Genomic DNA, 16,289 nt, shown 5'->3' on the forward strand with positions numbered 1-16,289 from the left:
CGTATTTTATGTTATTACCCACCCCATCACCCCTATTTAAAAACAAAGGACTGATTGGGACCTTGTGAAGTGATTACCAGTGCCAGTTGGGAAAATGGCAGGAGGAGAAGATATACTTTTTTTTTTCTTCATTAAACCCTGCTAGTTTTACTGATGTCACAAAAGTCATCTTTGAAATTTCCATAATCTGCCTCACTGAAGAATGAACTTGTTGTCCTTGGCAACTTGACACAGTTCTTGAGAGGTGAGACTCTGTTGTCACAGTAGTAAGTTTTCACATCTTCATCTGACCTTACGGGGAATGTGTCCTTCGGAGCACATGGGGTGGGGATGGGTGGGGGGTAGGGGGCAAACAGCAACAAAATCATGCCTCTGGTGAAGGCACTGAACTGGTGATTTCCACTGCTTTCACTGCGCCCCAACACTCTCCTTCCAGCACTGCAGCTCAGGGGGGGGGGCTCTCCTGGCCTCAGTCTGTACTACAACCAGCCTTCCAGCTCAGTGGAAGAAACCATGTCATGAATAATGAATTGCATATCAAATGAAATCTCATGGGATTCCCATCAAATCTCACCTGAATTTCTAACCCCGTCACCCCATCCCCGTTAGAGTGAAACGCCTGCTCTTTCACACAGTGAATCCAGTCTCGCTTGGCGTGGCCTTCAGAGCAGACGGGCACGGGGATAGGCCAGCCGTCCTGTGGATCACCAGTATGCCACAACCGTGTGGAACACAAGGCTTCGTAAGAGTTACTCACACATACACACACTGTCACACACTTACACAGAAAGCCAAGAACCATAGTGAAAGTCACATTCAGTTGCAGAGTGAAAGAGAAGAAGAGTTTTACAATGAGATGAACTACAGATGGATATTCTCAAAGAAACCTTTTGTTTCCTTAAACCAAATGGATCTGAAAAGCCCTTGACCTCTCCATGGCCTCTTCCACTACATGGTAAAAAGGCTAAAAAAGTGGCCAAGAATCATTACTAAAGAAGAGTATACTATAAGCTTGCCATGGAATCCTAATCCACCTATTCCAACTTCCATTCAAAACTAAAAGTAACATTCCAAGCTCTGTAACTGCTAGGTCCTCACACTGTAAACATTGAAGTGTTAAAGCTATACACCCAGGCCTCTATGCTGTAAGAGTGAAGTTAAGCAGCACCTTTCCACAACATAACCCTGCAAATATCTTCAAAAACAGTATGGGGAATAAAACGCAAGAAAACCTAAATGCAACCGTGTCTACAAACTTTAGGGAACAGCCACTGGAACTGCACTGCATTCACTCACACCCAACCCGCAGGAAGACCTGCATCATTACCAGCGCATGCGGAACCACTACACAGTCCCACCCTGGGTTAATGCAGCCCCTTTCAGTAAGTGCTGTTGTCAGTCTGTCTTGAGCCTATAATGTTGCCTCTTGACGTGGTATTAACCCGACAGAATGATGATGTTGGTGTTCTAGACTGAGCTCCTGTTTTATGTCTCCGTTTCTATTCAAAGGAGAGGTGGAAGTGAACAGTCTGGAGGGTTCAGTAAAGGCACTTTGAGGCTCCCTAGACGAGTTCCAGGTTCGATGGTGTGTTCCCCCCCTCCCTTATGCACAGACGCGTGATAAGGCAGAAAAAAAAAGGCCAAGGCAAATAAAAGTCTGATTAAAGCGCAACAGTTAATGCTTGCAGCCTCATCTGAGCTCCCGTATCGGATACGCTACCTCTTGTCCTGTCTCACTCAGCTGCTGGGAACGTGCGCTTTTCTGCTGACCGGGTGAATTGTTTGAGCAGAACGTGGGAAATGGCGCAACTCTGACTATTTTTACATACCGGAGGGATTCGTGTAGGTCACTTCCATTGGGCAAAAGACTCAAGACAGCCAGCGGCAGAGACTGCACAAATGGACCGCTTAGCAACCTGAACGCACCCTGCAGGGGCTCTGCGTGTACACAGATGCATCTAGTGCCTTAACCACACCACGATTTGGCAAACCCTGGAATCTACTGAGATCCAGGTCATCTTTAAGACTAACATTGCTACCCCTTCCAAGCGGGAAGGGTGTGTGGAATCTATTCCATGAGACTAATCGGAGAACATCTGCATCCTGCATCTGACATGCTAGACTGAAAAAATGTACATACTGCATCTAATGTCTGTGGTTTTAAAAGACCAGTGTCTTTTAATCAGTTGGCACCCAAGTATTACCCTTCAGATTACTGCGCTCTCTTCCAGCACCTGTAATGGCATCTCTCCCTGCATCGGTGAATGGCACGCAAGACTCCAGAAGCCTAATGCCGGGTAAGACTGCCAGCGCTGCTGTCAGAGGGCGTTCGCAATGTGCTCTGACAGTGTAAGGCATGTCAATCAAAGCAAAGACAAAAAGGATCTGGTACATAAAAAAAAAAGAGCAACAACAAGTAAAATCCAGCAGACAAAAGTCTCACTGCTCGTCGTTCAGAAGCCTTGCTGTGAGTGGACAGGGGGCAGGAGGGGCGGGATGAACGAAGGAGACGCCTCCTGGCTCAACAGTCTGGTGCGCTCTCCATCACGCCGCTGTTCTAGAGTCTTTCTTCCGTTCAGTCTACGGTCCCATCCCCGCTGTCTGCAGGGATAGTTCTCAGGAGGACAGATCTTTAGACATCTGTGCATGATTCTTACAACATACTCAGCGTTCTGTTAAAATGAACCCTGGTGGTTGTTGCAGATGCAGAGGTTTATACAGTTCTATGGGAACAAAGCAGCCTGGTTTTGACATGTACAAACCTCTTCATGCCAGCCTAGACCAACACCTCAGCCAGTTCCTTCTGGAGGCTTCCACTGTCTTAGTGCCACAGAAAATCTGTCTGAAAATCTGCCCTTGTACAAAGTGTTCAAACTAAAACAGGAAACAGCTGCAGTGTGGGAGTGCCTAATCAGCTCTAGACAGGGACTTGTCAGATGCTGCTTTCAAATCATCTTGACTCAATTTGACCTTAAAGTGCATTTAAAAAATGTTCTCAGAAAAAAACATAAGCTTATTAATTATTTTAACTTTCCAAAATGTTGACAAGTTCCTGCTAGAGAGGATTAAACCACACACACGCAGATCAACTTAGAAGAGCATAGGATACTTTAAAATATTATCTTACATTTGAAATTACATCTATGGAACACATTTTTACATGAATAGTTTCTATTTAATTACATTGGCAAAAATGAACATAATCAACTTTAAAATGAATGTCTCCACACCTCTCTTGTTGCGTAGCTCTGTATGATAAAAAAACAACAACTGGATTTACCTTCATGTGTGGTTGGATACTAGTCACACATTAACCCTTTTTTGTTTCTGAATTCTGTAAAGCCCCTTAATAAGGACCAAATTAACTGTGAATGATTAGCAGCAGCATGGCTCCTGCTGACAAAGAGAAGTGTATATTTACTCCAGTCCTTTTAGCTGTGGTGATGGGGAGACCAAATGCTCGGGTTTATTTTTATCACTTCTGGAGTGACTGATCATGGAGATCAATCATCAGCTGCAGTCTTTTGATAGGCTATAAGAAGCCACACTGTGTCTCCATCGGGATGGAGGGATTTTCAGGGTCCTTTGTTGTATGTGGAAAACTCCCCTCTTGCTGGTGAAAAGAATTAGGAGTCCACATCTTCCAGATCGCTCTTGGAATCTCCCAGCATCATGGGTGACTCCGAACCCTGAGACAAAGAGGGACAGCATGAGTGTTGCCTGCACAGCAGGTCTACAAAACGACAGGGCTGGCATCCATGATCCAGTGCATTCTCCATGCCAAGGACGCTGAGGTCAAGAGCAACTGTACCAAGACTGGATTCTGCATGGTTTACCACTGAGCTGCCTCAGATGCCATGATGCACACAGTGGGATGCTTAGACGTTAAACTGGGGTAGGGCTTGAATAGTTTTATGCTCACACTCACTGGTCTGGGAGTGTTGTTAGCCTAATCTGACAATGTTGCTCATTCAACTTCAATGGATATACTTCTGTTCCATTGTGCGGGGAGTTGCTCTGGGTAAGAGCATCCGCTAGTTGATTGTAATGTAATATAATGTATTGGATGGAAGAGGGGCAGTTACCTGTCTCAGGCTGCGGTCTGAGTTCTCATTGGCAGGGCTTCCATCGGACCCGTTGCTGCTGCCTGACTGCTCCTTCTCATTGAGGAGGGCAGTGGCATACGCGAGTGTGTCCTGTGTGGAAGAGGGACAGCATCAATACCTAATATCTCCAGTGGCTCACTGCCACCTAATTAATGATTAGGTCTGAGTCTGAGCTTCCAGACCATTATTGCATCAATGCTGGCCACATGCTACAAATCAGCCATAAACCAAAACAATCATGCATAAAGATATCATCCAGCCAAAAAAAGGTAGTGTATAGCAGTAGTGAGTATGTTTAATAGTGAATATTCAGGGCAACAACTATAAAACTTCACTGTGTGCTACAATGATTAATAAATATGTATGAGTACGTATACACACACAATGAAATTGACTATATGACATCACTGTAGTTATATATAGCCATACTTAATATTTTCACACTTTGAGGATTAATTTCACACAATAATATATCCCCTTCCAGAGAAGTGATGCTTTCTTCATGCTTGTATATAATCCATAGGATTGCAATCCCCTGGCTCTTTCTGCATCAGTGTGCGGGTGTAGGGTATGCGCTGCAGTGACATACCTGTGCTGAAATTGTGCGCTGGAAAGTTTTGGCGGTGGACGTCTCGTTTGAAACATTACTCTGAGGCGTCCAGTAGTGTTCTGACATCTGCAGGGAAAAAAAAAAAAACCACAAGCTCAGAACCTTCAGTTAAATCAGCTTAACCCTCAGCAGGTAGCATGCTCATCTCGCCCACACCGTGCCAGCCAGCCAACTCTGCAGCGGAGCTACGGTGGAGACTCTCACACGTTTACCTTCTTCTGCAGCCACTGCACGGCCCAGCTCCAGTGGCTGGAGAGCTCCTTGAAGTAGTCCTTGGCAGGGGAACACCTGTGCAGGTGCAGAAATCACAGTGAGCCTCCAAATAACCTCAACAGCTGAGAGTATGACGCGAGTGATAGGTCATTGACGTTGGTGAGGATAACGGGGGTCAGCGAGAGAGAATGACTCACTTCTGGGCCAGAGTGACCAGGAACTTGACACACTGGTAACAGCGGCTGCTGTCCACGTTATTGCTCTGATGCATCAGAGCTGCAGGAAAGATGGTGCATCAATATTGGTGGAGCAAACAGTATTATTCCATGTATTAAATATTAATGTATTTACTTGTTAATCTCTCCAAAATTAGACAGTACAAAATTACAGCCAGTAAACAGCTACTCGATCACTGCACTTTGCTTTGATTGATTTAATATTTCTGCAGGTTTTCCTTCACTAGTCCGGAGAAACAGAAGGTTGTGTGTATGAAAACAGACCCACATCTGAGATGGACATGATACCTACCCAAAAGCCCCTTCTCTGACTCGAACGCAAACTTCAGTCTCTGTGACTGCAGCGGGTCTTCAACCATCTGGCAAGTAATCAAATGAAGTAAATCAAATTCATATGTTTTTACAACACTGCAAATCCACGGAAAGTGCTTCAATACTGCAGCATTAGTTCAACAATCTAACATCGGATTGTTCTCCATGTATGGGAAGTAGATTTAGACATGGGAAACTTCCAGTAGGCTTAAAAGAAGCAAAAACAACAAACAAAGGCATGGGTATCAGAGCAGGAAGTAATTTTCAGTGCTAAAATATAACTTTTCCTGACCTCTAGGTAAGTCAAAGATTTACTGGTTGGCTAAGTAAACATGAAACATGTGATACTCAGCAATCTGCGGCCAGCAGCCAATTCACTAATTCTACGCTATGCTGAAGTGGACCTGCGGCGGTTGCCTGTGTTGACATTGCACTTACACCTGCAGTGATTCCTGGTGTTTACACTCAGCCACAGTGTGTGTTCTGGTGTAATCGCAGCGCGCTCACACAAAAGCTTAACCCTGAGTGATCCTGCACTTGCACTGAGACCCCCCCCCCAGCCTCACTTACCAAGATTTCAAGCAGCATCTGGAAGACATTCTTCAGCTCATGAGGAGGGGCAGTCTCCAGCTGATTCTGAGCAGAAGGGAGATGACAAACTAATCAAGGATTGAGAAATGGCAGGAAAATAGTATCCTTATTTTAAACATAAAAAAAGATTTCAGAGATGGGGTCTAAAAGGAAAAACCCAAAAAAACGGCCATCTTATTATGAAACAGCTACATCTGTGAATAGAGCAGGAAAAAAAAAATAAAGCAGATTTGTCCAACATTGTGACATTCCCTATTGCTTCTATCCGTTACCATTAACTGCCAACGTTTCAGTTTAAAAGCATGAAGGAAGCACAAGGACAGGAGTTTGTGGGTCACCGTCTTTGCGCTGTGATACCTTGAGCAGCTGCAGCACGCCGAGGGAGAAATGCTCATTGCAGAGGGAGCAGTAGGTGATCATTTCAATCAGGAAGGAGAGTGGCCCAGACAACTCCCGCATGGCAAACATCACCTGACACAGACACACAGAGACAAATCAGGCCTAGCCCTAGACCTCTGACCTCTATACCATCTCCATGAGACCACTGCAAGAAGCAGTATAAGTTGGCCCTGTGCATGCAGAATTACCTCCAGCAGGTAGGGCTGGCCCTCTGGTTTGAAGAGCGAGGCTTCGATGTCAGCGTGCAGGGGGAGGAGGGAAGCGGAGGCGGGGACACTCCCGGTGGCACTGTGCTTGTACAGGCCTGGAGCTGGGAGACAATCAACAGGCATCAGCAGCAGTGCAGTCAACCGCTTCCTCTTACAATCCTGACGTTCTGCCTAACAGCAAGGGGTCCAAGGTGTGGTGCCAGTAGTTGTGTGAGATACATGAAAACTGGGGTTGACATAAGCTTTCTCTGAACTGAAAGGAGTGTGCAGCCTGATTGAGGAAAAGACAAACCCTGGTCTGCACTGACTGGAGCTGGAGAGTGAAAGTGTGAAATGTTACTGGCTACCTCCTGTGGTAGTCTGGTGATAGCCCAACAGGCCTCAAGACACGTAAGACACATGGTGATGTAGAATAACAAAATAATACAGTGTTTCCAGCCAAGTGGCATTTTTTTGTAACTTGCATTCTCAAACCCTGAGAGAGCTAAGCATGTCGTGACTTGAGCAGGACATCCAGCTCCACATTTAATATTTGGGTATGGATGAAATTTAGAGTGCTCTCTCTTTTCAGCTTTACTTCAGTCAAGTGATACATTAATTTTGGAGACGTCCCCTGTTAGCAAGAAAACATAAAAACCAAAGCAAATACATTTTACTCATACATGTCCACATCCCCTCCCTCCCAGGAGTGACAGAGGTGTTAAAGCAATTAAAACAGAGACCTGCTTTTTCAAGCACATCTACACCTGAACTGGCAGACGAGGACAGTTTGGTCAATGTGCAGACACCTGTAGGTGCAGGATCTACGCAGTACACCAGAGCAGCACACTAACTCAAAAGATTGACATGTGGTAGTAACGAAAGAGAGACAGCTAGCAGCTATTTATTTTCTTCCAATAAACACTGGTAGTGAGGGAGTGTACAGACCGACAGTCCTTTGTGTAGAGAGGTCTGAGTGGAGCACCACCAGCGCCAGGGTGTTGTGGAGGTGAAGGAATTCCCGGGCCTGGGCCGAGCTCCAGCGCCGATTCTGCGGGCAGACACAGGCAACGTCTGAGTGTGAAATGACACAGAAAATTTGCCGATCCTTACGGAGGCCTGGGGGGCCCAAGCTTTTACCTGGTTGTTCTGCCGGTTGGGTCCCAGCAGGAAGATAAGCATTCTGCGATATGCAGCGTGTTTCAGCAGCAGCTGACAAGGTCCATAGCCCTGAGGAATTGAACACAATGATGGTCACGATTACAATTCTCATGGGTCACAGTTCTATCAACCAATGCAATTCATTCCTTTACTGTGTGAGCCTATATTCAGAATTAATTAGTGGTACGCGGCAAGGCCGAAGTGAACTGAAGCTAATTTCATTGTTTCAGAATCTTGCACCTCACCCTTTGCACAAAGTTGCTGAAGAGGGAGAAGTACTGAGAACAGTTCTTGCAGTTTTCAGGGACATCCTTGTCCAGCAGAGACAGCAGAACATCAAGCAGCGAGTCCAGGCCTGGGTCCTGGAAGTGTAAGGCACTCTCCAGCGTCTTCTCCAGGATGGTGGCCACCACTACTCGCACCTCCCGCACGCTACACTCCAAGAGACAGATCCTGCAAAGTGAGAGAGAGAGGGGAAGAGGGCTCACTTGTAGCAGAGGTCAGCTTGATTCTGTCACACAAAGCCAGTTTTGAAGACACTTGGGCTCTGTCTTGATGACTTTCTCATTACAACTTCACATTTTGTATTGAATGAGTATCACAGAGTTACAGTGAGAAGAACCAGAAAAGTAGATGGTACCTGGAGCAAACAAAAAATGACAACACATTCTAGGATTGGCACCGGATGAACCCTGTATCAGGAATCATAACTGTAATGTGGTAACATTTCCTAATCTGTAATTATGTCTTGTGCTGGAAGCATTTCAGAGCCCACCCATCCTGCAAAGAGCAGGTCCAACATCCTGCTGTTCTGCAAGTAAAGGCAGGCCGGGCAGTGGTGCGATGGGTTGTCTCTCAAAGTGGGCTTGGCTTGTCAATGCTCCGACACACGTCCTGGCCTTGACATGAACGTGGCGTGATGGAGCTGCCCAAACTTTCGATGCAGACAACCAATCATGCAGCAGCCCCCTCCTTAGCCACTCCTTCCAATCAGCACGTTTCACCCCCCCCCGGTCTAAATATTTACATTCCTGAACTCAAGACCACTTCTAACTACTTTCTCCGGCGAATCCAAACACAAAGTGCCACCACACCTCCTCTGCACAGGTGCAGCCCATTTCCCCAGCCTGACTTGACTTGGCATGCACATGCGGGAAATTGGGCCCAAGGCCAGAGAAGCAGAACAATAGAAGGAGATCACCCTTCAAAGCTGCAGTGGCAATGGGCCCATGTGGACTGGGGAGTTGCCCTCAATAACAGATCAGAGGAACACAGCAGCGAGAAGGAAACCTGCAGGCTGATCAAATCCTTCCATTATGTGCTCATCTTAAAGTGCAAGTGGTGTTAATGTGCTCATTTCCCCATTATCTGTGTCAACTCAGTGACGTCTAATGTAGAAAAACATGAATGGCAAGCCTTGGGACACCTACAGCAGAGGAAATTCTTGTATTTCCTGTTCATTAAATAGTTGCTCTTTACTTAGGATGACAGTATCATGCTGACTAGAAAAAACATTTAAGAATAAATTAAAAAGGGAATATTATCTGTGTCCTTGTCATCCTTAATTGTAGACGCACTCACTTGATGGTCTCCCGTCCCTCGGGGCCAACCAGGTACTGCACCATCCACTGGCAGGCCTCGCTGCTCTTGGACAGCAGAACCTCCACAGTGGTGATCCACTCATCTGTGTCTACCCTGCAGGTCAGAGAGAGAGAGAGGGGATGGGAGAAAGAGGGAATGAAGGGGAGAAGGAAATGGGGGGGGGGGGGGGGGGGGGGGGAGAAAGAGAGAGACAGGGGAAGAGAAAGACAGAGGTTATGACTCAGGACACAGCTCTGACTGCTCCCAGACAGTCACTGCCTCATTGGTAACATCACTGTGTCTGCGATAACTACTTTTAGCTTTGGGCCACCTTGTCAGTCACATTTATCTCATAAATCTCAATCCTAGACCTGTGTCATCCAACAGTTCCATCCTGCTGTCATCAACTGTCATCACTGTCTCAATCTGCAATACTGGCATCCCTTCTGTACCGACACTGCATCCACAAATACGATGTAACTGCTCAATCAGCTACCGTCACTGTGGTCTCGTGCTCGAGGGCTATACCTGAGCTTCTTCTTGGTATGCAGGTACGTGTGGAAGAGGAACTGCACCGCCAGCTGCAGGCTGACCTTGGCCATGGCTTGGTAAAATGGGTGCTTGAGTTTCGTCTACAGGAGAGAAAGCACAGTGTGACCTCCGCTGCAATCAGCTCCTGCAGCTGGGTTGAAACCCTAAATTTTCCCCACAGAGAGAAAGAGATGCCCATAACGTACAGCATTGACTGAGGCCAGTGAGAGGGTGAAGCTGAAGTAGTCACTGTTATATACATCTCTGTTCTTCATAAACTTGAGATTCTCGTCTCTCACCATCTGTTGAAACAGAAAGGCAGCTATATCTGAGGAGACATCTTTAAAAACATCAGCCGTACGGCAGTGCAACATCCACCTTTGCTGGATCATAAAATTATATTATAAAAAGCATTAGCAGCTGCAGTAATCCAGATGCTGGTACCTGGTAGATCCTGGCTGGCATCTTCTCCACAAACAGCCCCTTCTTCTCACCCTTCCTCACCAGGCGGGTGAGCAAAGACAGCCGGTCGTTGTTGGCCCTTGGGGGGCGCGGGGAGGACTGAGGGGAGATTTCAGGGGACGAGGGGGCAGATCTGAGGAGAGATGGACAATCGTAAAGCAGGGACGTGACAAACAGGTGTATGTGTAACAGCAGCGTGGGGCGTTGTGGGACGTGACTGGGCACACCGCAGTACTCACAGAGACAGGTCCTCGGCCTCCTGCCTCATCACGCTCACGCGACTCTTCTTAGGCAGGACAGGGGAGTTTTGGTCTGAGATTCGCTGGTAGAACAGCATGTACGCATTCCAGTATCTCCTGCGCACATCTGGGTAAGGGTTGGCTGTAGGAAACAGCAGCAAAAAGGGTTTCAGGTGAGAAGAGGCAAAAGTATGGCCCGCATTACAGGTGCCTACTAAAGCACTGTGTAAGATAGCTCATGGGGCAGACAAGGCTCGGTCTTCCTTCCTCCCTCACACAGACGGAGGACAAAGTGGAGAAGCAGCTATTTCCTGAACCTGAGACTCACACTGATCGTAAACTTTGGGCCGGTACTCTCCTCCGAAGCACTCATACTCCAGAGACTCGTCATTCATGTCGAACTCCTCCACGACGTTGTCATTGAATTTGTACCATCGGCCACGGGCACTTCCCCTAGAAGGAAAGAAAACCATCCAGGTTTGGTGGCCCTGCTACAGTTATATGGCTGGGTGCCTGCATTTTTATATTAACCTAACCTCTAGTGCTATTCTGAGCAGTTTTCTATAATGGTGACGCTTAAATGTGGAGACAGTAAAGTAACTTGGGAGAACTGTGCCAGTGATACAAGCTGCCTGCAGAGCTCTGAGCTCAGCTGTTGACCTCCTCCTGTCAAAAACCTGCCTCCACTGCGACTCACCGGCGATCCTTGATGAAGGAGTAGTAGTGTCCGGCGTGTGCCTGACCGCTGTGCACTACAACTCCCACCAGCTCGTAGTTCTCCGAGATAGTGACCTTCTTCCGGGGTGACCCCCCTGAGCCGGGCTCCCCGCCTCGGCCATTCTCCCCATGGTCAGAGCTGGAGTCCTGGCGCGCCATACCCGAAACCGTGTAGGGCTCCATGTTCAACACCCAGGGGAACTGGTGTCAGAAAGAAGGAAGTGGACAATGAATATGTGTATCCCACAATGCACTGCTGTTTCCACCAGTAAGATGCAAAACCTATCACTCACAGACACACTGATTTATACCAATTCATAGAATGTAACTCATGGCATTTTGGGGGGATACGGCAAAATTATAAGACAAAATTTACACTAAATAATGAAAACAATTGAACCAGTCTTCCAGTGATTGATCTATCCTGTCCATCATTACAGTATCAGAGGTGGTTAGCTTGTCCTTACCCTTATCTGCTCGTCATACTTGATGGAGCGCCCACTCTCCCAGTCAAAGCCGAAGCGCATGAGGTGGATGACCAGCACACTGGGGAGTGACTTGATACACGTGCGCTTTACTGTGGTTCTCTGGAGTCAGTGAACAGAGGTTTATGTACAGATCAATGTATGCACAGAACCATACACACATTATACATATATATATATACATATATATATATATATATATGTATATATCATACATCAATAAACTGAATGCTTGTGGATTTGAACGTACCTTCTCTTTGCACTTTTCACAGTAGTAGGCATTGCTACCCTCAAGGACCTCTCCTCGGACAAACTGGTCAAGGGAGATCTCCAGACTCTGGCAGGATGTCACCCCCAGGTTCAAGGCCATGAAGGTCTCCTCCCGCTCATACCTGTGGGCATCAGCAAGCAGGTGAGTGGTTTACCGCACCTGCCCAGCACTGACGGGGAGTGTCAGTCAGTCTGCTCATGCACACCATACCTGTGTGGACAGTCCTTACAGATCTTCTGATCCGAGAAAATGCCTTGGAACGTGTTCTTGAAAATCTGCTCTCTTCCGATTTTCTGAAACACATGGTAACAACAGCAGCTTGAATATAGCACTTCAAACGACTGGTCAGAACCACTTTGGAGAGGTTTTCAGAATTATTTTCAGGGTCATAAAGTTTTTTTTTCCCCCAATGTCATACAGTATAATTCTTGATACAGAGTAAGCAAGTGTGGATATAAGGACAGGACGACAGCTGCTTATCTATACCTTTAGGTGCTCATCCAGCTGATCCACCAGGCTGGTGAAAAATTCATAGGCATCCTGCTGCTCACGCACATACAGCTCCTTGTTCCACATCTTAAAGATCTATACAGAGCAAAAACCGCAAATCACGCACCAATAACACAGACTGTAGAAGCAGTCCTGTGCTCTTCTGTATAACGTTGAATAGAGAGGGCATGATGCACTGTAATCAAACGTGTTTGTGCCTTTTTGCTTGTTTGCTACGGGCTACAACAGGAAGACCTCTATGAAAATACAATGTAATGCAATCAGGGAATAACTATTCCACATAACTGGGTAGCCCACCTTCCAAAAGTTCTCTGGGACATAGTACTGCAGCTTGCTCTCCATCAGGTGGCCAAACAGGGACTGGACCTGGCAAAACACGCTCTCCTCTGGATTCTCCGTTTCATCCTCGATAGACAGGAAGGCCTAGAACACACACACACACACACACACACACACACACACACACACACACACACACACACACACACACAAACACTTAACTCATGCGCAGCTCAGCTCTCAAAATATTACTTTTCCATCCTGGTTATACACTGGGTATCTGTCCCCACCTGGTGGAAGAGCCCTGCTAAGTACACCAACATTAAACAAAGTTCCCTTTAATCTTTTCACACCCTTGGTATGCTGGGAAACATGTACTACTTCCCCCTCTCCGAGTCCTCTCACCTCCGGCAGGCCGGGCTGCATGTAGAGCTGCTGGAAAACTGCATTCATATAGCAGGTGGCCCCACCGTTCTTCAGACCCACAAACCCTGACACCGAGCGACTGTCCACAGGAGGAAGGTACTGACAGAACACAACAGCACAGACGTTACTGTCACATGACTACAACTACCAGACGCTGCGCAATCACAGCCGACTGGCACACTCCACATACAGTTTTACGCTGTTTATGATTTTACATGAGTCACGCTTACTTTAACAGAACAATGCAACATATTTATTCGATGTTTCCTTTATTTCTTCATTATGAACTGATCCATACAATTACATGTCGCCCCGCTTTCAACATTCACATACTGACTCACATGCCAAAGCATATGGATTCTTTTACAGGCAACTTAACTACTTTCTCTAATGGCTTAGTAGAGGTCTTAGTATTCAGAATTAGTTCCCCAACCATTCACCACTCAAGCCAGGACCCGCTATGGCTCTGCACTCACGTCGAACTCCTTGGTGAGGGAGGGGTCACTCTGGTGGTGCATGGAGAGCAGCTCACGGGTGATCAGCTGCAGGTTGGTGATGGAGCTGTCCGCCAGCATGACCAGCACTTCATACGCGGCCAGTCTGCTGCTGACCGTGCTGCACCTAATGCAGGGGAGACGCAGGGGTGAGCACAGCACCCAGTCACACCACACTCCATTTATGGACATGGGCACAGTTTCAACACTCAAGTTCTTCTCAGAGCCGCTATTCTTTCTTTTAACTCGAATGGATACGCTTATGTTCTATTGTGCTGGAGGTCGCTCTGGATAAGAGCATCTGCTAAATGCATGTAATGTAATCTAATGTCTTAAATTCACAACTGATACCATCTTCCTGTCCAGAAGACAGCACCCTGCATTGTTATTTTAATTTGAAACCCAGGGTCAGTTCATTCTGGTGAACAAACCTACGCCACCACTGGAACCCCAATGTTGGCATGCGCTTCACAGAAGATGACAGCGGAACATGCTGTCACTGTGTGTGAATGAGTGGGTAAGAGGCGCTCTCACTTCGGGTGGAAGTCCTGGATGGGAGCCGAGGAGCTGGAGGGGTTGTTGCTGTTGAGAATGATGCGCGAGGCTCGGAACAGGAAGTCGTCCAAGAGCTGCTGGATCAGCGAAGGGCCTGGGCCGGAAACAAGCCACAAACAGAAACTAACGCAAAAAAGTAATGCTCTGCTTGATGATGCTGCATGCTGAATGTATTCAGGCGGCAGTGTGAGGCCATGGGGCGGCAGTGTAGCATAGTGGTAAGGAGCAGGACTTGTGACTGAAAGGTTGCTGGTTCGATTTCCTGCTGGGGCACTGCTGTTGTACCCTTGGGCAAAGTGCTTAAAGTGCCTCAGTAAATATCCAGCTATATAAGTAAATGGTGACCATGTAAAAAACTGTAACCTATGCAAGTCACTCTGGATAAGAGCATCCGCTAAATCCGATAACGTAATGTAACGTAATGTAATGTACAGAGAGTAGCTGCACACGTAGTACTCCTCTCTCATTGCTCAAAGACGACAGTGTATGCACGGGGTCCTGGGCAAACTCACCCAGCTGCTCCTTCTCCGTTCCGCACAGGGACAGGAGGGTCTTGATCAGGCGCAGGTGGCCCGCCTGCAGGATGTTGTCGGCTTCACTGGTCTCCAGCTCTGCCGTCCAGGTGGGCTCGAAATTGTCCAGCCAGTTGATCTCATCCTCCAGCATGACTGCGGGGCTGATCTGCAGCTGCTCCATCTCTGTGGCTGAGAGAGACTTGAGTCGTGCATCGCCCTTCCCCCAAAACACATCAATAAGAAAACCACAAACAACCACAATTATTAGTAATAAGACACTGTGGGCTTAGCAGACTCACAGGTCAGATCGTCCAGTAGCTGGCATCGCAGGTCAAAATATTCAGTGCACTGAGACAGCAGCCTAGAAGAGAGATCAGCAGGCACAGAGGGATGTTTAACAAGTGCAATATTCAAAATCATCATTCATTGTCGATCCACAGAAAAAGAGCCTTAATTTAAAACCTTCTGATATTCAGTATCCCACAAAAAATGGGTAAAAAAAGACTCCAGGCAATATGACTCCAAGGACACATCCTGATGGCCTATCACAGAGCTGTCTGGGGTCTAAAGGGACTCCAGGCTATAGATCAGTAGTATAGGATGACCTTGGCATCCTATCACAGAGCTGATTGAGGTCTGACCTCTGGTTGATGCCCCTCATGATGCTGGTGGGGGACCACAGCGGCAGCTGGGCAGTGAGAACCACCTTCAGGAGGAAGAGGTTGGGCTTCTGCAGGTCTGGGTAGGCAGAGGTGTCCGTCTGACTGAGCGTGTACAGCTGGTCACAGGCCACGCGCCGAATCTAAAACACAGAGGCAACTCAGATCAATCTTCATCTGAGCACACACTTATTACAACAAAGGATAATGTAAAACCTGCTACAGAAATCACTGAGTCATGAAAGTTTTTACAAATACACATAAGACTTACACAAGCTGGAGTATTCATTCATTTTTACTTTGGTTTTCATTTAACTCTATTATAAAAAAAATTTTGCCTAGAGTACGAAACAGTCGCAATGGCAGGCATATTTCATTCAAAAATCCTACCTCTTCACTGGGTGATCCAAGCAGTATATCTATTATGAAATCGCTCACACAAGGCAAGTTGTAAAATGAAGCTAGAAATGAGTAACAAAGAGCAATAGATTAGATCTCCGAACTGGAGCGGAGTCATAATAATTACATAATCAAAAGTCCTACTGCAGTTCTGTCCTGCTAAGCTTGTGTTGGACTTCTCCATGAACCACTTTTAAGGATTAGCCTAAAGATAGATAAATAAATAAAAATAGACTTTATGTACTCCTTGGTCTGTGTAACATATGAGACAAAAATGATTCAGGTAGAAAAGGATGCAATGTGGCAGATGGGCAATATTCGACATGAAGCAGTTCTTGGTGGGTTGGTAG

At 46.8% G+C, this 16,289-nt stretch overlaps 1 protein-coding gene across 3 annotated transcripts in view; it reads right to left on the bottom strand.

Annotated features, from left to right (window-relative positions):
* Positions 1-3,228: 3,228 nt before the first annotated feature.
* usp24 (ubiquitin specific peptidase 24) overlaps positions 3,229-16,289 on the bottom strand; it is a 47,587-nt gene continuing 34,526 nt past the window's right edge. For all 3 annotated transcript variants that reach the window (XM_036520918.1, XM_036520917.1, XM_036520916.1), the window contains 31 exons: positions 15,931-16,001; positions 15,523-15,683; positions 15,181-15,242; positions 14,879-15,070; positions 14,346-14,460; positions 13,794-13,938; positions 13,297-13,416; positions 12,910-13,035; positions 12,589-12,687; positions 12,313-12,395; positions 12,082-12,223; positions 11,814-11,933; positions 11,327-11,547; positions 10,958-11,082; positions 10,630-10,771; positions 10,373-10,523; positions 10,135-10,230; positions 9,926-10,029; positions 9,398-9,511; positions 8,062-8,269; positions 7,796-7,885; positions 7,604-7,706; positions 6,656-6,777; positions 6,426-6,539; positions 6,048-6,113; positions 5,458-5,524; positions 5,127-5,205; positions 4,929-5,004; positions 4,696-4,782; positions 4,086-4,196; positions 3,229-3,689 (listed from right to left, as the gene is read on the bottom strand). In XM_036520918.1, the coding sequence (XP_036376811.1) occupies positions 3,627-3,689; positions 4,086-4,196; positions 4,696-4,782; positions 4,929-5,004; positions 5,127-5,205; positions 5,458-5,524; positions 6,048-6,113; positions 6,426-6,539; positions 6,656-6,777; positions 7,604-7,706; positions 7,796-7,885; positions 8,062-8,269; positions 9,398-9,511; positions 9,926-10,029; positions 10,135-10,230; positions 10,373-10,523; positions 10,630-10,771; positions 10,958-11,082; positions 11,327-11,547; positions 11,814-11,933; positions 12,082-12,223; positions 12,313-12,395; positions 12,589-12,687; positions 12,910-13,035; positions 13,297-13,416; positions 13,794-13,938; positions 14,346-14,460; positions 14,879-15,070; positions 15,181-15,242; positions 15,523-15,683; positions 15,931-16,001 (3,575 nt within the window). In that variant the 3' untranslated portion in view covers positions 3,229-3,626. The remainder of the gene's footprint in view (positions 3,690-4,085; positions 4,197-4,695; positions 4,783-4,928; positions 5,005-5,126; positions 5,206-5,457; positions 5,525-6,047; positions 6,114-6,425; positions 6,540-6,655; positions 6,778-7,603; positions 7,707-7,795; positions 7,886-8,061; positions 8,270-9,397; positions 9,512-9,925; positions 10,030-10,134; positions 10,231-10,372; positions 10,524-10,629; positions 10,772-10,957; positions 11,083-11,326; positions 11,548-11,813; positions 11,934-12,081; positions 12,224-12,312; positions 12,396-12,588; positions 12,688-12,909; positions 13,036-13,296; positions 13,417-13,793; positions 13,939-14,345; positions 14,461-14,878; positions 15,071-15,180; positions 15,243-15,522; positions 15,684-15,930; positions 16,002-16,289) is intronic.

This window comes from Megalops cyprinoides, chromosome 2 (genome assembly GCF_013368585.1).
Source record: "Megalops cyprinoides isolate fMegCyp1 chromosome 2, fMegCyp1.pri, whole genome shotgun sequence".
NCBI lineage: Eukaryota > Metazoa > Chordata > Actinopteri > Elopiformes > Megalopidae > Megalops > Megalops cyprinoides.